Source organism: Lepidochelys olivacea (assembly GCF_965140295.1).
Source record: "Lepidochelys olivacea isolate rLepOli2 genome assembly, chromosome: 12".
Taxonomy (NCBI): Eukaryota; Metazoa; Chordata; order Testudines; family Cheloniidae; genus Lepidochelys; species Lepidochelys olivacea.
The window spans coordinates 39284382-39305743 of record NC_140422.1 but is presented as its reverse complement, the minus strand read 5'-3'; the positions used below and the strand labels follow the sequence as shown (position 1 = coordinate 39305743).

At 46.1% G+C, this 21362-nt stretch overlaps 1 protein-coding gene across 1 annotated transcript in view; it reads right to left on the bottom strand.

Annotated features, from left to right (window-relative positions):
- ACSF3 (acyl-CoA synthetase family member 3) overlaps window positions 1-20809 on the bottom strand; it is a 105761-nt gene extending 84952 nt beyond the window's left edge. Inside the window, exons 1-3 of the mRNA XM_084644853.1 lie at window positions 20671-20809; window positions 15097-15831; window positions 13263-13418 (exon numbers count right to left, since the gene is read on the bottom strand). Coding sequence (XP_084500979.1) covers window positions 13263-13418; window positions 15097-15801 — 861 coding nt within the window. The 5' untranslated portion in view covers window positions 15802-15831; window positions 20671-20809. The remainder of the gene's footprint in view (window positions 1-13262; window positions 13419-15096; window positions 15832-20670) is intronic.
- Window positions 20810-21362: the final 553 nt, after the last annotated feature.

Below are 21362 nucleotides of genomic sequence, written 5' to 3'. Positions count from 1 at the left end.
TCCAAGACCAGAAGGCCAAATCCAGTCTTGATTTTAACATGGTAAGTGATGGAGAATCCAGCACATCTCTTAGTAAGTTGTTGTAAGTTGAATTTGTCTAGTTTTACCTTCCGGCCAATGAATCTTGTTATATCAGGGGTTCTCAAACTGGGGGTCGGGACTCCTCAGGGGGTCGTGAGGTTATTGTGTGGGGGTTCACGAGCTGTCAGCCTCCATCCCAAACCCTGCTTTGTCTCCAGGCTTGCTGTGTGAAAGGGGTCACCAGTACAAAAGTTTGAGAACCACTGCGTTATATCTTTGTTTGCTAGACTGAAGAGACCTTTATTACCAAGTTTCTATTTTCCATGTAGGTATTTATAGACTGTGATCAAGTCACCCATTCACCTTCTCTAAAGCTAAATAGATTGAGCTCCTTGAGTCTTTCACTCTAAGGCAGGTTTTCCAATCCTTTAACCATTCTTGGTGCTATCTGAACCCTCTCCAACTTATCAACATCCTTCTTGAACTGTGGACACCAGAACTCAAGATAGGATTCCATTAGTGGCTGCACCAGTGCCAAAGACAGAGATAATACAACCTCCCTAACCTTAGTCAAGATTCCCCAGTTTACGCATCCGAGGATCACGTTAGCCCTTTTGGCCACAGCATTGTACCATCTCATGTTCAGCTGACTATCCACCATGACTTCCAAGTCCTGTTCAGAGTCACTGCTTCCCAGAACAAAGTCACCCATCCTGCAAGTATGGCCTAGATTCTTTGTTCCTAGATGTATGACCTTACGTTTAGCATATTGCAATGGTTCTCAAACTGTGGGTCGGGACCCCAAAGTGGGTTCCAATCTTATTCTAATGGGGTTGCTAGAGTTGGCATTACACTTGCTAATGGGGGCTAAAGCTTCAGCTCGAGGGCTTTAGCCTGGCGTGGCAGGGCTCTGGTTTTGGCTTCAGCCCTGGGTGGTGGGGCTCAGATGACAGGCCCCCCAACCTGGGGCTGAAGCCCTTGAGCTTTGGCTTTGGCCTCCTCACCCAGGATGGCGGGGCTTGCCCAGGCTCAGGCTTCGGTCCCCGCTTCTGGGGTCATGTAGTAATTTTTGTTGTCAGAAGGGGGTCGCGATGCAATCAAGTTTGAGAACCCCTGGCGTAGTGAAACACACATAGTTTACTTGCATCCAGCTTATCAAGTGATCTGGAGCACTCTGTATCAGTGACCTGTCCTCTTCATTATTTATCACTCCACAAATCTCTGCATCATCTGCAAATTGTGTTTTCTTCCAGGTCATTGATAAAAAATATGAAATAGCATAGGGTCAAGAACCGATCCCAGCAGACACCACTAGGAACACAGGTGCTCAATTAGGCTTTTCCATTTACAATTACATTTTGAGACCTATCAGTTAGCCAGTTTTTAATGCATTTACTGTGTACCATGTTGATTTTGTATCATTCTAGTTTCTTAATCAAAATATTGTGCAATACCAACTCAAATGCCTTACAGAAGTCTAAGTATATTAGTCACATTACCTTTATCAACCAAACTTGTAATCTCATCATAAAAGATATCAAGTTAATTTGACAGGATCTATTTTCTATAAATGCATCTTGATTGGCATTAATTATAGCATCCTCTTTTAATTCTTTATTAATCAAGCCCCTTATCAGCCATTCCATTATTTTGCCCGGGATTGATGTCAGACTGACAGGTCTATAATTACCTGGGTCATCTGGCTTACCCTTTAAAAATATTGGCACATTACCTTTCTTCCAGTCTTCTGGAACTTCCCCAGAGTTCCAAGACTTAATGAAAAATCAACATTAACAGTTCAGAGGGCTCCTCGGTCAGCTCTTTTAACACTCCTGGATGCAAGTTATCCAGATCTGCTGATTTAAAAGTGTCTAGCTTTAGAAGCTGCTCTTTAGCATTCTCCTGTGTTACTGGAATGTAAAGTATTCCATCATATTATATGACTTCATCATCCAGCTTTTTCCCAAATACAGAATAGAAATATTTATTGAACTGTTCTGCTTTTTCTGCATTATTGACAATTCTACCATTTCCACATATACTTTAAAAATGTCTTACATCCTTAACTCTGCTGTCCATAGATCTTTTCTTGTGTCCTTTTGCTTCCTTTATCCATTTTCTACAATTTCTAGCTTCTGATTTAATTAATTACTATCAACATCCCCTTTCTTCTATTTATTTGTAAATATATTATTTTTATAGCTGCTTTCACTTCTCTACTAAGCCAGGTTGATTTTTAACCACTGTGGCCTTCTTTCTCAGCTGTGGGAGTGTGGCTTTTTGAGCATCTAGTAAAGTGTTCTTAAACAATTCCCAATTATTCACATTTTTCTGTTTCAATTCTCTATCTCAACTGACTTGGCTCAATTGTTCTTAGCTTTGCGAAATGGGCCCTTTTCAATTTTAAATAAGACGTAACCCTCACTGGAAATTAACCTCTGACGACATCACAGGAACATGCACCTCCTGTATATCCTGACATTCCATTGGTTTGAAAAATATTCCATCCAAGACTTCTAATAAGATGCAGCCACAGTCTAACTGGACAGACGGCTCAGTTTGGGAGCCAGCAGAGGAAGCTTTCACTAACTGCATCCCTCCCAAAGAAACATGCAAAAAAAAAGGACAAAAAGTCTTCCGTCACCCGTCCTACTAATACTTGGAAACTACAAACTGGGTCATATTCAAGGAGCTTGCTATGGCGATGTGTGAATGACTCGAACGGCTCTTGGACTGGCCGAACATCTCCATCTGGGGCCATTTAGAAGTGGTGGAGGAGAGGCATAAATATTTAAATTTGGCTAACTTCCCCCCACACTGCCACTCATTCCCCTTGCTGAGCATTCCCCAACACGGGAACGGAACAACCCCATCAATAAATAAAAGGCTGTTGCCAGCTCGGCTTTGGGGACAGCAGGCTCCTTCCCTCCTTTCTGGATTTTGCCCTGTTGTTGATAAATGTATTTCTTAACAGCTCCTGACAATACGGGCCTCCTCTCCCCTCCCTCCCTTGGTATGCTCAGCTGCAAAGAGGTGCATGCAGTGGGGAACAAAAGTGTGAATTGATTGAAGGGGAACAAGTGATTCTCCTTTATGCTGTCACCCTGGATGCCAATGCTGCTCGGCTGCTTTCCCCTCAGTCCTGCTCTCTGGCTCAATTTCACTACTTTTTCCTTCACTGAACCACCACCCACCCACCCCCAGCTCTCGCTTCACTGCCTCAGAACAATCAGGCCTTTAAAAAAATACAAACCATGTTGTTATTGTTAATATAGCAGGACACATTTAACAAAGGCCTCAGCCCCACTGAACTAAAGGGAGCGTCTTCCCGTCCCAGAGAGTGCTTAGCAGGATGAGTTATAAATGCACAGGTTAGAAATCCACCAGATACAGTAGAACCTAATCTAAAGGGACCTCCTTCCTTCTGCTGTTACAGGAGTCGGGGCAATAGCACCTGAAAAGCATCAGGGGAAAGTGGACTGGGAGGAGACCAAATCCATGGAGCAGATGCAGTGATTCACACCCCGCGTGGGGAAATGCTCCATTCCAACACTACCGAGTCTTGGGCAGAGGCTCCTCTGCAGCTGCTCCACGTCTTTGAGAAGGACAGAAAACTACCAAACTCTACAGATGTGCCCAGGCCAGGGAGTTGCACTGGCAAGTGCGCAAGCCCAGTTCAAGCAATGAGCAGTGAAGAGGGGCCGATTGGCTCCCTGGCCTTGGGGAAACGTTGAGAACCAGAAGCGATGGCTACAGTGCTGGGAAGGGCAGCAGGGGCAAGAAAGTGTATTTTCCTTCTTCCGGCAGGCCACAGATGGAAAGGGGAGTGACGGGGTGGGGGCCATGGGAAAGAAGAAACACATGCCTAACTGGGGTGTCACAACCCCATGTCTCCTACTTCCCGGGCTCAGGTAACTGCTGCCACCCCCATGCTTTTCACCTGGATATTTTATATTGTGTCCTCCCCTTCCTCTACTCCCTTATTCCAAGGAGCATGTCGCAGGAGTGAGGTGCTCTTTGAAGGTCACTGCAGGAAAATCCAGGTGCCACTGCTCCTCTTCAGACTTGGTTAACAAACTCTTACGGTGTTACTTATGATGAAAGAGCTCAGTTCCTGTTCATCTACAGCAGCCGTCTTTACACTCTCAATCACAGCAAAGGCTTATTATAGATCCCAGGTCCTGCTTCCCTCTCAGAAGCTGCTGGGTCCTATGTCCTCCGAACTTGGTCTTGATGCCCCATTCCCAACCACAGAGATGTCTGGTCTGTAGGATCCACCGCTGCCTACTCAGTCAAAAAAACCAACAACACAACAGTTGAGGAGGATGGATCTGAAAAGCCTCATCACCTGAGGCTATCAATCACTCCTGGGATCTAGAGAGCCTTGTAAGCTGCCCAGCTCTGCTCTCCCAGCATATGGCATCCTCCGACCCCCTCCGGTTTAGAGCAGTGTAATCAATCTCTCCCTCGCCGTTATCCCATATGTCACCGTCACCACATCAATTTTGGGTGGACAGGATATTGACAATCCCTCATTTTATTTTACTTCGCTCACCTGAATGACCTGTTCAAACCCTCCAGATGCAAAGTGGTTCTAAAAACAATGGGGTTTTTGGTACACCTTGCACTGTACATTGGGGCTGTTGGACTTTTGCTTTCCTGTGATCAGCAGACATTAGGGACCTGACTTTCGCTAGTGCTGGACACAGTTAGTGTCCACTGACTCCAGCTGGATTTGTGGATGCTCAGCACTTCTGAATATGAAATAGGTGGTTTTCAAAATTTATTAGACATGATTTAAAGATGAACCAGAAGTGATACTGGTTTCAGAGCCCACCTATAGACATATTCTCTACCTGTCTATCTGAGGCTTTTCCCTGTGGCCTTTCACTGCTGTTTCCTCCAAGTGTTGCTTTTCCTTTTCAGTTGTTTTTGCCTTCTGATCTGGCTGTTACCCCCACTCCTAAATCATCACAAGAAGATCCTCATTAAGGTCCTCATTAAGCTCGACCACCCTGAAACACCCGATGTATAATCCAAAAAACAACTTTGTGTTTGAATCCAGTCTTAACAATGATACGGTTCCAACTGTGCAATCAGATTATAGGTGGACGGACGCTGGTTTAGCAGTACTGACCTGGGGCTTCTTGATACAGCTTGCGTCACAAATGCACTGCCTCCTCGTCCTAGCAGGGGGCTCAGAAATTCCCAGTCAACAAGGTACTTAGGCAAGAACTTAATGGGACTGCTCACATGCTTGAAGTTAGGTACGTGCTTAAGTACCCTGCTGACCTGTGCTGTACTGATCAGCCTTTAAGCTTATCAAGTCGCCAGGTAAAACACGCATCTCAGCCCAAGAACTTTCAGAAACCGTGCTGAGTGCAGCTAGACTCCGTTTAAGAAGGGCTAATTCTCTGCTACCCACCTTTGCACGGGAAGTCTGTCTGTTCGCCAATGGAATGTTAGAAGATTTTGCCAAAGGGAAAGTGACAATAGGGAGAAGAAAAGGAGTACTTGTGGCACCTTAGAGACTAACCAATTTATTTGAGCATAAGCTTTCGTGAGCTACAGCTCACTTCATCAATAAATTGGTTAGTCTCTAAGGTGCCACAAGTACTCCTTTTCTTTTTGCGAATACAGACTAACACGGCTGTTACTCTGAAACCTGTCAATAGGGAGAAGGAAAGTTATAAAACAGAACCACCAACTGGATGCAAAATAACCCTAATGTGATGGGAAATGTGCAAGATTTGCCTTAGTAGTTCCTACGACAGACAGGAGATGTGATGATGGAGGGGGATTGGCTGAGTGACACACAACAAGCAGCTCCTTTCAATCCACAAAGCCTGCATTTTTGCATGGCAACTTCCCAAACTGCACCCAGTTTGGCTGTCTATGCAAGACAGCCTGGAGGGAGAGACGTGGCCACACACATCGCAGAGAAGCACTAACCTCTTTTCCCTTCCAGAGGCCTCACTTTCAGTGGAAGGAGGAGCACAGTACTGAATACAAATCCAGAAGAAGCCAAAGACACTGAAACAATCGATATTTAAACAACTGGCAACACAGAAGAAGAGGTGAGGTGGGAGAAGAACCAGGGTCCACCATGCTTAGATTGCACACAACAACCTTTATCATGAGTTACACATTCCAAAAGCAGGAGAAGAGACAGAAAATGAAAGGGAGTTTGGAAAAAGCAGTGAACATCCCCAGGCTGGGACTGGAGGGCAGAGGAACAACAAACAATTTGGAGAGGTTTCCCATAGACTAGGAAGACTACAACAGTCTCTCTCACACACACATGGATGCACACACACCATCCTGCAGCATGACAATGAGCCTGCTTGGCTTGTTTAAAACAAATAAAATCATGTAGGTCATGTTTCCTACAAGTGATTGTGAAAGATTCTGATCTCAGATCCATGGTGCAGGGCCGGAATCCCTCCTGCTTGCCTGTGAATTTCTGGATCCGGTATTCGACAGACAGTGTTTTCCTTTTACTTGAAACAGCTATTGTTTTTCTTAAAGGAAATATTTATGTAATGTCCTAGTGGAAAATTATATTAAGATGCCTTCAATCTGAAAAGGAATAAGAACACCATAATGGATTTTCCAGTCCAAAGCCAATCAGGTAATAGACAACCTGGGCTGCTGTAGCTATTTACAATTCAGTGGGCCCTCTTTTCTAAACCAGTCACAAATTATTGGACCATTTAAGTTGTTATTGAATTTTTAAAAAATGCTTTTCATAAGTAACAATATCCCTAATGCAGGTTAAATCATCCCTTTCCTTCCCTTTTGATCTCTGAGACTGTTTTATGTTTTCGTATTGATTATAAAGTGCTGGTTATGCCCAAATTTTCATAGGTTCTGTTAACAGCTACGGATCTGATTCAGATTGAGTGCCTCACTGCCAAACTAGATCTCTGGGGAGGGACACCAGCATCAACTGCAATAGAAGCAGGGTCCCTAGACATGCAGAAATTCCAGCACCGGGAAGGAGCACTAAACAGAACACACGGCCACACATGCATAGTGGTGACACAGTTTCTTTCTGAGCGGAAGTAACACGCATATTACAGAGGAGTGCAGAGAACAGCGAGGGGGGCTTTGCTGTCTCCTCACGGCTGAACCTCTGATGGGTAGCACAACTCAGGCCATTTACAGGAATATATAGAAAGAGAAACATTCCTTTCTTCAAAAGGATATCGAGCCATTGGTGGCTTTGTTTCATGTTTGTTATAACCCCAAACTGTTTGCGCTCTGCATGACTCTGGTTGTAATCATTTATTCATCAGTGCAGACTAACGGCCCCCTCTGCATTTCAGTCTGAAGCTTTTAAACCCTCGCCATGCTGCAGGCATACTGAAAGGGGCAAGTGCTTTCCCTGGGACCCAGCAATATAACTAAATATGACAGGCTCTGGTTCAATTTTTTTTATTTCCCCCACACACACATCAAAAGGCATTACTCTGTAACAGATGCTGAGGACAGACAGCAGATCTGTGGGGAAGTGAAGAACAAATATAACTGTGTAAAGCCAATGTTTGCAAGAACTGATCAAGCATAATCCATCCAGCAGTGACCTGTCCCTTACCAGGCCCAGACTTCCCTTTGAGCCTGAAATAAAATTTCTAAAGCCACTGGTGAATGGATGAAAAGACAATCACCTTTCTCCAACCAAAACAGAATGGGAACACACATTCCCAGCAAGCGAATAGTGCCTTTCTAATGGTTGTATTCCTTGGAGCTCACGAATTTGTATGCTAGCATTTGCTTTTATTTTAAAAATATAAGGACTAATCTGATGTTCGTGAAGTGAGGGGCCTATGGGAGTGGCTGGAACGCGATACTACACAGAGAGCTGCAGAGGTTGCTTCTTGTTCTGCACACTACCCTGCCAATGCATCTCAGTGCTGCCTCTCCCGCTGCTCAGCCTCCCAGGTAGAGACTACCAGCCACGCCCAGCTGTGCGGGGGCTTTGTGACACAGACATTTCCTTTAGCTGCGACTAACTGAGATCAGACCCTCAGGCTCCAGAGGTGAAAGGCTGGTGCATTGAGGCCACTTGCCACCTAAACATAAGGGCCTAAATTCTCAAAAGAGACTAATGATTTGGGGTGCCCAACATAAGACACCCTCAAGGGACCTGATTTTCAGATGACAGGAGCTCAGCACTTTCTGATAATCAGCCTTCTTTAAGGTGTCTCAAGTTGGACACCCAAAAACTCAGCCACCCCAAATGACTAGTCGCTTCTGAAAACGTAGGCCAAGAAATCTACGTATCAGCGTATTTGTTAACAAAGGACCTCAGAGTACAGGCTGCATTACAAGGGGCTTTGCTGACGGCAAGAGTGGGCCTTGCATTTAATCATGCAGCCAACCTGGATACACCCTCCAGGGGACGAGGGCATGCACTGTTCATATTTTTATACACTTCTACGGAACTGCTCAATATTAGATTGTTTTTCCATGAGACATTCAGACAAAAAACTTGCAAAGCAAAGACAACAGACTCTCTTGCACAAGGCTAGAAGGCAATGATACCTGCACCCTGGCGGGCAGCTGCAGCAAAGGGGTCCAATGATAGAGACATGGAACTTGCTTCTCAGACCTAACAGTGGCCCCTGTAGTTCAAGACTGAGGCATATTGGCGAGAGTAGCGTGAGAAGCTTGGGCTGTCATTGTCTACACAGGATCTTTCCTTTGGATAGAGTGAGGACTTCATTCTCCAGGGCTATCAATCTGGAAGTTACCTTGTGCTAAATTCACTTACAAAACAAAACGGATGAAAGGTCAGAGCGATACTTGCTCCCAGTACTTTCTGGAGAGGGAATCCTACAAGCCTTTCACTATCTCCCTCCCTTGTACTCTCCCAATTTCAGGCCAAACTTCCATGTGGCTGAGGAAGTTTCTATGGCTCGCTGTAGATCACGTAACACTGTTCCCAAGAAAAACAGAAAGGTCACTCCAGTGCAATAAGACACACACCCCATGGGTGGAATGTGCTACTTCTATTACATATCTAGCCCCACTGGCCCAAGAGGCAGTAGAGTGTGTGTCTTGAGCCCAGTTCCCTGCACGGGGGCATGTTACGTTCCCAAAGGAGCACGCACCAAGGTACTTAAAATGCCACTTGAAAGGAGCAGAAAGCAATGGTGGGAATTAAGGGTCCATTTATAAACCCTTTATTAACAAATGATTAATAGATGCAGCTATATTCTTTAATAACTTACAATAAAAGGATGCTACAATAAGCTTAACCAAGACATTCTTAACAGATGGTGCTATAAAGTGAATTATAACAGGTATAGTAGCTAGAGCAGAGTAACATACGTCTTCGTTTAATAAAGAGAATCTGATTTTATGAAGCAACTTTCATGCTTGAGGCATCTCAGTACACTTTAATGAGTCCTTTTGTGAGCTTCACAATAGCTCACATGCAGCCTCGGACATCAGATGCTGGTAGAGAGGGAATGCTGGCCAGGACACTGGGGTCGTTCCAGAACCTTGATCTTTAACCTCCTCCTCGGCAGTTGCCAGAACCAGGCAGAAGGGTCTGAAAAACAACTCCTAACACCACACTACACAGGATGCAAACCAAGCCTTTATCTGAGACGTGAACCATCTTTTAGCTAAGAGGAAATAATGCACCAACTAAACCAGACTGGCACCTGTATCTCAGATTATAAGGCACGCCACAAATTATGTAATTTAATGAACACTGAAATAATAAAGTATTTATTTTGTATAATGAAGTGTTAGTCATTAGAAACCAAAGGCACATTGGGCATGCTGCTGTGGTTTCTCTTGAACCCATGCCAATATCACTCAAGGCTAAATATGTCTGCTGCAGATTTAGAGTATGCTCCTAGCCTTGTTTTGATCAGTATGTCAAGTGTTTTAGCTGCCATTTGGGTTTCTTTACATCACACTGTAATTGACTGTTTTCTCAAGGTGCAGTGAAGAAAAAAAAAGCAGCAAAACTCAGACTCCTTCTGCGAAATCCTCCACTGAAACTGTGCTTCTTTTCTGAAAGCTGATTTTGGTAGCAAAGGGCATTTTGTAAACAGCTGGTGAAAATCGACTGGAACTGAAAAGGAGCTTGCATTAAACTCCACAAGAAAGCCTACTTTACCCTCGTGTGCTTTCTCTGTAGTGTCGATCAAACCACTTTCAGCTCCCAGGGGAGGCCCTTGGAAAAATAAAGGGAATGAAAACAATAAAAAAGGCAAATGATGTCTTTCAGAGGCCCGACCGCACCTGAGAGCTCTTGGAATGGAGCTGGCTCACTGCTCCTGCATCACTTTCCATGCAGACTGCCCCACCCGAGCTCAGCCCTCTGGGTCAAAGTGAAGGATCCCCTCCAGCGCAGTCCTCGCTTGCCCTTGGTTGTCAATTCTCACTGAGCAATCTGATTGGGGAATGCAGGACTGAGCATCCCCCTCCTCCCAGCAGAGCCCATTCTTCAGCATCAACTCATTGATTTGCAGATGTCGGGAGAGCAGCTCAGAGAAATACAAGAGTACAAGGGACAATCAATCATGAGATGCCACAGGATGGGGAGAAATGCACATGGGGCTTTGGATTGGCTTTGCTTCAGGACTATCAGTGTGCTCTTCACCCTGACCCCGCCTGCAATTAGCTGCCTCAGTGTATCACCAAAGCTAGCAAAGCACCAAGGCCTTGCCTTCTGCAATAGGTCAGGACAGTATTTGGAAGCTGTCAAGCACTGCAAATGCTAAATATTCTTTGATTTATTCTTTGATTCAGATTAGGACTGGCTTTGATGGAGGTTTCCTTCCATTCCTCCACATCTGGAAGGATGGTGACTGCTGTGGGGGACTCAAGGTGGAAAGTGTAAAATGAAGTCAGCATGGGCTGTAGAGAACTCCCTGGGAGAGTGAAAGGAGTCAGACACGTCTGTGTTTGACAAGTGAACAGGACAACGATTTCTTGCATTTGCTCATATCTCTCTATATATCCCACGTAGCCTTATTAGACCTGAAGCATACAGAGAGAGCACAGTATAATTTTAAAAGCCTCTGACCATGGCTGCTCATTAGTAATATGTGTGTCCTGGTCTTACCCTGGGGTGGCTGCAGGACTGATTATCAATTTATGCTTCTATAAGAAGTAATCTCAGAAAATGCACACATCCGTTCCCACTTAAAGCCGGCATCTGCACCTGAAAGCCCAATTATTCACTGAACACTGAGCCTTCTGGCCACAAAGGAACCGGTGCCAAATTCCAATCTCAGCTACAGTGGTATTAACGCTGAGTAACTCCACTGACCAAAGCAGAATTAGGCCTTGAGGCACCAGCGCCTTGAAGTGCATAACTTTAATCTGCTGCTCTGCATAGCTCTGCAAGGAGATGGGGACTGCATGGCAAAAAATCCCCCTCTCCCCCGCCTGCCATGAAATAAGAGGGGAAGCGTTCGGCACTGTTGTTTATTGTACTTTATTCCCTTCTATATTTTATTTGCTTGTTGAATTCCCACATCACTTTCCAGAAGAGCTTGAACTGATGAGTTATAAGGTGTATTGCAATGACAACCTAAGCTATCCTGAACTCCTCCCCTCACATGCTCTTTGGCATTACATGGGGGGTGGGGTGGGGGAGCGGGTTAGGCATAGCCAGGCATTTCTCAGGTTGTATTTATTTGATCTTGCATGGTGCATTTCCAACAAGCAGCTGGGCCCAAATCTCTGAGCAACAAGGGCTCAGAGTAGCAGGATGTGAGCAACAAGCGAAGGAACCTGGGATTGAGGTTAGAAGATTTCCAAGATTTTCCATTTTATAGTGCCACCTTAATGTCCATCCTGTTTCAGCTTATCTTAAGGAAATGATTCCCCTAGCTCTGAGAATACAGGAGCCCCGACACCTGTAGCACACCTGGAACGTGAATGCCACATGCATGACAAAGGATGGCCATTTCAGAGTCCAGTGCTCCAGCTTCCTTTATCTTCTCTTCACCTATTTCTGTCAGACTCACTTAGATCACACGTTCTTATCAGACTGCTGCCTTCTCACCAGTCTACCAGATGGGGCTGTCTCCAGGGAAGAGGAACATAAACATATGTCTCTCCTCAAATCACACTTGGTCTCAATGCTTGGCACATTGTTCACAAAGTGATATTTACACACTTTGGGTAGAAGACAAACCCATCTCCCTACCTTAGGGTCTTCTACAGGACCCATCACCACAGTAGTTAGGTTGTTAAATGAATTAAAGGATGGACCAGAGTGATCTCCCAAATTCTTCTTCAGGACCAGCCTTAGGGACTCTACAAACAAGCAGCACCATCATAACGGTGGCAAAGGCAATCCCAGGTGGAAACAGATTAAATGTGTTCTTCTCCATTAACAGACACACACTCTGCTACAACCACTTTTTTCCCCTTTAAAACCGCGGGCATTGCCAAGGTACCACAGCAGAGCAAAGCACCAGGCCCAGGGCTTCCTGCATCTGCAGGAAAACAACATTCTAACAGCATCTCTGCTCGTAATCTGATGAGGACAGTCTGCTTACCACCACCTTTCCTAAGGGACTCTGAAAAGTTTCAATTTTGCTAACTCTTTCCCATTGTGGCCTAGAGTAGGAACCTGCTATCCAGTCTAATCTTGATGAATTTACTAATGTTTCTAAAGAGCTTGGAGGATGAAAAGCAGAGCTTGCATATAAATATCAAGTATCATTGTATTAGTCTCACCTGGGGCACCAGAAACTCTAACACCAGCAACATACCGCACAAGACATTGAGTGTGAGTGTATTTAACACAGAAAAGGGCTACTGCGAGCTACTGAATATGGAAATACAAAACAAACGTTAAGTGTTTGAGGCAATGCATTGCTAAGGTACAGTATGTGACAAAACAAGAGAGTAAATTATGTTTTCATCTTTCCTGATCCTAAATTAACTCCGTTATTATTCTATGTGTAGTGCCCTGGTTTGACAGCATGTACCTCCTAGCGTTACCAAGGAGCATAGTGTAATATTACGGATTATTAGCAGTTTAATAATCAAACAAGTTAAAACCACCCAGAGAAGCTGCTTTCCCCAGATTGAATATTCAGTTCAAAGTCTTTTTAACAAGACAATTCATGACCTGGACGCAACCAAAAGCTAAATAGGCTAGAACTGTTTAAGACCCTGTCTCCAAACTTACTCTAATTAGAATGCATGGGGTTTTGCTGATGAATTTCAAAGCCAACACACATTCCCTCCAGGCTTACCTTCTGAGGGCTGAACTCAGGTAGCATGATGCACGTAGCTCCCACCCAAAGAGGGCACAACAGCTTATTGATCACTCCATGGACATGGTGTAAAGGCAGCACATGCAAGATAACATCTTCCTTTGTCCACTCCCATTTGTCAACCAGCCCTGTTACCTTGGGGAAAAAATATACAATCCAGCATTAGGACACGGTGAGCCACCAGCACACACACAGAACAGAGCTCTAACCACAGAGAAAACATGGTTAATTCAGGAGCCCCAGCTCAAACCCTAGCTCTACTGTTTAAGCTGGTAGCAGCATGTCCCTCCCTGGGCTAGTTTCCGGGCCCTGAATGTGAACATAAATTCAGGGGATTAATGGGAAAAAATAGGTGTCCGAATGAAAGTGTCACCAGTAAAAAACAGACAAGAACCTGCACGGTGGAAGACCTATAGCCCCTTTGATCAATGCTAGGAAAGTGGGGTCTCTTCTTCTTTGAGACCAACATGAGAAAAGCATCTATCATAAAAATAGAACTGAATGGGAACATTCCGTGCATCTATAGAATACATATGTATATAAATACAGGCACCTATAACTCTATCTATGTTGCCAAAAAATTAGAAATTAATAGCTGCTGTTTAGGTATTGTTAACCTCCTGTTGCACAACCAGAGTCAGCAGAAACAATAGTTATCTAAGAAACTTTGCTGACACCATTGATAATGCTGCTGACAAAAAGAAGCTAACCAGTGCTGGCTTATTAGAATCCATGAGAAATAGAAATTGGGGGCAGGAAGTCAATGGTCCATAAATAGAAAGGAAAATAAACCCAATACTGGGAAAATATTAATTTTAAGCTTCCAAAAGAAAAAATTATTCTAAAGCACTCGAGTTTGAGCCCTTTTAGGCAGGACAATGCCTTTCAGAGCCTAACCTTTGCAGTCAAAGAGGTGATTTCCAGCTTGTCTAAAAAGAAAAGGTATTTGAACAGTGCTTAAATAAATTTGTTAGTCTCCAAGGTGCCACAAGTACTCCTTTTCTTTTTGGAATCTGGTAGTGTCATTCACAATTCCATTCCCCCTTCCTGTAGTGGGGAGGGCAGATTTTATCCAGCCGCTACAACCCTGGTGTTCTGCACCAAACTGCCAGACACAGCCACTCCTCAGTCTGCTTTCCAAATGATCTGAACGCTTGTGAGGAAAGAGTCTTTCCTCAATACAGTCAAGCCCTTGTTCTCTCTGTCTAGGTTCTTATACTGCCCCTCTCACCACAGTATCAGAGCATCTAGAACCATTTTAGTCCGATACCACATCTTTGAGATGCAGTGTATTTATTCCCCTTAATGGTGTGATTTTATCAGCTGCAGGCAGCGACACTGAACTGGCAAGGCAATCAGAACACTCCTTTAGACTTCTAACTCTTTTTGGCTCAGATAGCTAATGGATTTTTTGCCTTGGGGATATATAGCTAAATAATGCACAGACTTTACATAATAGTGACGTGCTGGATCAAATTATACTTCAGTGAGGGGCATGGATACATTTAAGTCATCTTGCAGAAAAGCAACTAGTAAAAAAGGCAACTTATAGAGTCACTACCACCCCTGCAGGAAAGCACCCGCCCACCCACGAGAGCCTAAGCCACAGTGCATACATACCCGTAAAGATTTTCAAATATGACTAATCGTTTTGGGTGTCAACCTGAGACACTTTAGGGGGGCCTGGATTTTCAGAGTGCAGTTGCTCAAGCTGCACACCCAGCAGGAAGCACCCCAAATCACTAGTCACTTTTGAACAAAACTGACCTCCAATAACGTGCCATTAGTATACCATGAGGGAAGTATCACTCACCACAGCTTGCACATTCTGATGGGTACTAAGGACGCCTTTTGGTCTTCCTGTAGTCCCACTGGTGTAGATTATCATGGCTCCTCTATCTTTCCACTCAGGACAGTCAGTTGCCAAGGGAAATGCTTCCACAGCCCGATCACTTGCACAGCCATTGCTACCAGAGTTAATGAGTGGCAGAACAGGTAATCCCAGTTTCTCCGCACTAGGGGTTATGTCCCTCACATATTCTTCCGTGGCAATGACTAGACTACTCTGGGAGTCTTGGATGAAATACTCCAGTTCCTGCACTGGGTGTTTCCTGTACAGAGGAACAGCTATGCCTCCACTCATCCAGGAAGCCCACTGGGCAATCACATATGAGGCATCATTAGGGCATAAAAACGAGATCCGCTCTTCCTTTAGGTCTCCACTGGAACACCCGAGCACTTCACAGAGTTGCTGAGACAAGTGGACACTCTGAGTGTAAAGGTCCCTGTATGTGTGCTCTCCATTTTGATCAATGATGGCAATTTTATCACCAAAAGCCAAAGCTCTGGTGAAGACGGGGGTAACCCTAGCACTGAATGATGTTCTTGTGGTATGCAAGCCTTTTTTGAAATGTCCAACATTCCTCCATCCACAGGCAGGCCACCTCCAGCCGTGTACTCCGTGAACAAGACATCGCATGGGTAAATTCACATGGCAAAATATCCAGGAGCCCAACATTCTGCCAGCATTACTTGATCAGACTCGATGCTGCAGAGAGAAATTATGTGAACCAATGAGCAGGGAGTGGGAATATCCAGGAATTTACACAAAATATTCACACAAAGGAAAAGGGGGTAGCTTTCATTCTAAGCCTGTTTAGGTGCTAGGCCCCACCTACACACACAGGAAGACAGCCCGAAGCACTCACAGTGGAATCTCTAAATCACAATCTAACTTAATACAAAAATGTACATTAAAAAAGCATTTATTTTTAACAAGTGAGTTTAGCACAGTAATTAATGCTTACTGATGCTGTCCTGTAGCAACTCAACACTTCCAATGACTGAAGAAAATAAGCAAAGGAGGCCTGTCCCCCCTTCTGATCTGATTGATCATCACAGGTACTGTATAAGGCACAAGGTTCTGTCCTACATGACACAACATTAACAGAATGGGCACAACAGCCAGAGTAGGCAGAAACAGCATAGAGTGCAGCCACCATACGTTAGACCAAGCAGCTGGTTTTCCAAATGAAAACAAGCAAGCAAGCACTATTGACTTGTGGGATTTGTTACAGCATTTCTGAATAAAGCTTGGACAGCAGGAAACTAACAGCATTGACTAGAGCCAGGCAACGTGGCAGCATGAGCTCGGCTGGCTGCCCCCCCAACCACCAGCTCTACCAGTGTAGCGCTATCCTGACCGGGCGCGCACCCTACCACTGAACCCCACCTACTACCTCTCCTACACAGTGTGTGTGAACCATGTTAAATTGTATCAAGGCTCAGAAACGTAGAAAAACATCCACGAGGGAACTGGGATGAAGCAACAGTCCCCACCGTTACGGGGGAAGATTATGGGCTCGCATAAGAGTTACACATTCTGCTCAGGTTGCATGATGACATTAAAGTCCACTCTCTCGTGGGAGAAGTTCAAAAAGACTCTCTTGTTTTTACAGCAATGGAGACAAATGTTAGGAATGTCTAAATGCTATTCATCAGCCACTTCTTTTTTAAAGCAATATGTTTGTGCTACCGTAGTGGCTGCAGCTTGTTGTTCCTCCAGTGGCAGGGCAGAGTGACACTACACTGGTAGCATCAGGAAGAAACTGCTACAGAAGGGTGCAGGAGAAACTGAGCTAGTGCTGTGAGTAAGAGGGTCTCCAGAACCCTGTCCAGGGCACTGCTAACACTGGAACGGTGGTTGTGAGCTGGACCATAAGGCCCAGTAGGAAGAAAGGGAAGACTCTGATTGGTTGACGCTGTCCTGAGCCACACACTGATTGTCACAGACACCCAGCCAAGGAGAGGAAGAAAAATAAGGAAAGGGCTATGGCAAAGGGCAGGAGAGAAAGGACTTTATGTTGCTTCTTATGTAACAGTGACTATTAAAGTTTAACTCAACAAGTGAAGCATCCTTAAAGTGAAACTAAAACAAGCCATCTTCTGTCCAACTGCATCTAAACTTTCATTTCACAAAAAGGAAAAGATGTAGGAGTGCTGCATTCAAGGACGGGGTCACTGGCCATTTGACTTCATAGGGCTCCGAAACCATCACACAGCCCCCTGTAGCGTGAAGTAGCAGAAACAACAAATAACCAGAGAATTTGTTTGGCAACTTTGGATCAATGGAAAATCCAAATGCCGTGCAGCTCAGCTGTGCTTGGCACCAGCTCAGATGCCCGTTGCTAACACCTACCGTCAATGATGGATTTTTATTTAGTTTTTGCATAGACGCAGCCGTGAGCTTTCCTGTCTCTCTCATCCACACCAATGAAATTTCCCAAATCAGAAACTTCTTTGCGGAACAACCTCAATTTCTACTTCCGCAATGAAGCCCGTGACTTAGTGCAGAGATATCTGGAAGTGGGCTGTACACTATGAGGTGTGGTCACTGCACGCACATGACACACACCAATGACACGGAAAAAACGAAACAGGCAACACCAGCACAACATCTTTCCATTTCTCACGTTCCTCTTTACAGAGGAATTTAAAGAAAGAAAAAAAGGCAACATAAACTGTTAGCAAAACCAGAATCACCTCTTTCTAACTAGTAGCCCCAAGGCCAGATTGCTGGTGAGAGCACATACGGAATGTTAACAGGGGTGTTAATTGGGACTGACTGCATTTCCATGGTGTCACTGAAGAGCAGAGAGTTCCAAGCCAGTATCCTTAACGACACTTGGCTTAGTTGGTTTCCCGTGTAAAGCTCAAAGAGCCAGGTGTAGCCACCACTTCAAAACTGCAGCTTCAGAGACTTACATTATCCTCTTTTCACCACAGTGCCAGCGCAGATTTAATGGAATAATAAGCAGCAGCAGCTTTCACTGGTCCTGTGCATTTATGGACTTCACAGAACTTGTGTCAACTGTGTATAGTATTACAGAAGTGCTGGACAGTGCTAGTTCGGCAAGGGCTGGGGCAGATTCCTTTCTTTTACCAGTTTTTCAGAGTGCTACATCAGAAACCGGAATCAAATTTGACTAAGAATGCACAGCTGTGCAAGACCTGCTGCCGTGGGATGGGAACTGCAGGAGCAAGACAGCAAGTCAATGCACTAGCTTCTGTCTTTGGAGAAAGGTTCAAACCCTACCCTACTATGGCTAAGGTAACAAGTGAAAGTACATGTGATGGTTTCACCCCAGCTCTTGACATCACAAAGCCTTGCAATGAGTGGCAGAAAAGACAGTGGTAATTATGAGCAACTGTGGGATCCAAATTCTATACACGATAATGCACCACCACAGTTGAAGGTGGGGAGGGGAATACAACCCCAAACCAGCTAGGACTGGCCAGAGAAGCAGGAACTATGGGATTAACAAACTGATACATAAGGAGTTAACATTCTCCCTTCACCCTAGACAGTGTTTCCATCCCCCAGCTCCCCACTCCAATGCTTTACTCAGCCAGAAATTATAGGTCTAAAGGTAGGAAAACAGGAGCCAGCCTCACAGCTCTCAAATTAGGAGTAAAAAGCAAACAAAGGTGATCTCAGAATGCTAATGGAGCCACAGTACAATGCAAAGTAACTGGGTAACTGTCACAGATTTATCAATGTCAGTTCATTTTCCAAGACACTAATAACCATGTATTGTTCACACATGACCACTAACAATACGTAGACTAGATGGTGGTATAAATCCTTTTAGGAAACCCAGCTGGGATTTAAAGTAGAAACCTGTCACTTATTCCAGATGATGCTACGGTTCAGCCTTTCAGGAGGAAAACAACATACCGGTTAAAATGAAATTAAGCATAACCATAAAGTAACTGATGGATTATTTCCTTGCAAGCCACAGCTTCTCTACAGACGCCCTCACATTATTTACAGTCTTACCCGTATTCTTCCACCTGCACAACACGCCCCATCATCACGCTTCTCTTTCCTATGCTGAAGCACAGCAGTTGCTGAAGGAGCAAAAAAGGGACTGGGCTCAGCAGCTCTATGCTGTAAACCCGCAATACCATCAGTTTACGAGTCAAATTTATAGAGAAAACACTGCCCGTTGCTTTAGGCGTTTGAAACTAGACCACACAAAACACCAGAAGACATCTTCCAGGATGCAGCCCTGCTCTGATCTTTGTAAATGAATGAGGTGACAAAGTAACATAGGTCAGCTGCATCTCTAGCACCTATGACTCTGCTGGAGACTGGACACAAAGGCTCACTCAGTGACCTCAGTCACTCCTAGGCCCCGAGCCATCTCTCAAACATCTCTAGTAAGAGTGGTCCAGCTACACCCTAGGAAGAAAGCTCATGCCAGTGCACAAATTCCCTCACTGCTAAGAAATTTATCTCTTGCTTAAACTTTTCCTAAATCATTCCTTGCTATTCCATCTCTAACTCATCTCCTCTTTCAAATGTGTCTCTACAAATCCCCATTATCTAATCTCACCTTGGTCACAGTATAAATACAAATGTAATTATAAAAACACACTAGATGACTTGAGCAACACTCTTTTTGCTGAGCTAGTCAAAGGGTCTGATCCTGACCTCAGACACGTGGTTATCACTGCATCTCTTCCAAGATCAGCTCTTGCCACTGTAACTAATCTTGCAAAAGGAGGAGTGTGCTCCATCGTCCCTGAGCATGATCAAACCAGAAGCACAAGCAGGCCACCAGATAACTTTCTGCCGTTGTCTGCCTCTGCATCAGCCTGCGTGCTGCTCTGAAGTGTGTGAAAAAAACGCTTCCCTCAAACTAACAGAAACTCACATCTGTTGTCTGCAGAAAGACCAGATGCTTTCAAACTTCCCAAACAGCTCTGTGTCAGCACTTCCACCCAGAAATTTAGACAACTCAACAAATCCCAGGGGGCTCCTGTTAAATGTGGATCAGGAAAAGGAGGGAGAATTTCCCCCAGACAGAGGAGAAGGAAGATGTGGGGATGCACACTGCGACTGGAGGAAGTGGTTTCAGGGTGGTGGGATTTATTTAAAGAGGTGTGGAAAAACTTCAAAACAGTTTGTATTTTCAGCGTTACTGTTTCTTGCCATATTTTATTGGCATGGAAGCCAGCCCCCCCCCGAGGCTGGCGTATCCCCCTCCAGGCAAGCACAGAGCACAGGCACTGCGCCGATCCGCCCCCCCCCGGGCACAGACAGCACCAACCGCCCCCCCCGACCCCCGACCACCCCCCCCAGCGGGACTTGCACAACTGCTGGCGCAGGATACGGGCCGCCCCCCCGGGCGCGCAGGCACCGGGGGGGGGGCAGCGCCGGGGCAGGTGCCCCCCGAGAGGGGGGAGGCCGGGGCGCCCCGAGAGGGCGGAGGACAAGGACAGGGGGCGCTCGGGAAGCGCACCCTGGGGAGATGGGGGCGGGGCAGGAGCCGCCAGGGGCGAGGGGGGGCGGCCTCCCCTCCCCCTCCCGGCCAGGCCTCACCTGCCGGGCCGCGTCCTGCGGGGGGCGGTGCCCGGGGCCGGGTCCGGGTCCGGGTCCGTCCGGGAAGTGGGTCCCCGCGGAAACCAGGGGCCGCCGCCGGCGGTTCCGGGGCCGGGTAGAACCAGCGCAGCTGAGCGGGGCCCGCGGGGGGGGGTCGCGACCCCCCCCCCCGCCTTGGCCCAGCTCAGGGTGAGCCCCAGGCCCGTGGCATCGGGTGACACCCCCTCCCGCGCCGGTGACGTCACTGTTCGGTGACGTCACTGCTGTGACATCACAGCCCTTGGAGCGCTGGGGCTGGCGTCACCTCGCAGCCCCGCCACGGGGGACCGGATGCCCCGATTTTATCGGGACAGCCCCGATGCCTGGGGCTTTGGCTGACAGAGGCGCCTATGACCCGCCACGCCCCCCGTCCTCCTCCTTCACACTCACGCTCTGGTCGCCCAGCCTCGTCACAATGAGCTTCCGCAACCTGCAGCTGGCCTGAGCCCCTCCGGGCCCTTCCCAGGGCAAGGCCCTGTCTGGGGCAGGCATTTCTCCGGCCAGCGATGCCCCTCAAGGAGCCTTCCCCCACCCCGGAGACTCGTGTGCTGCGCCCATTCCTGTGTATAGCATGGGAGCGTCTGGGAACGCCAGTCAAAGACCAGGGATCTGTTGTGCCAGGCACGGTGCCCCCATGGAACGAAGAAGATGGT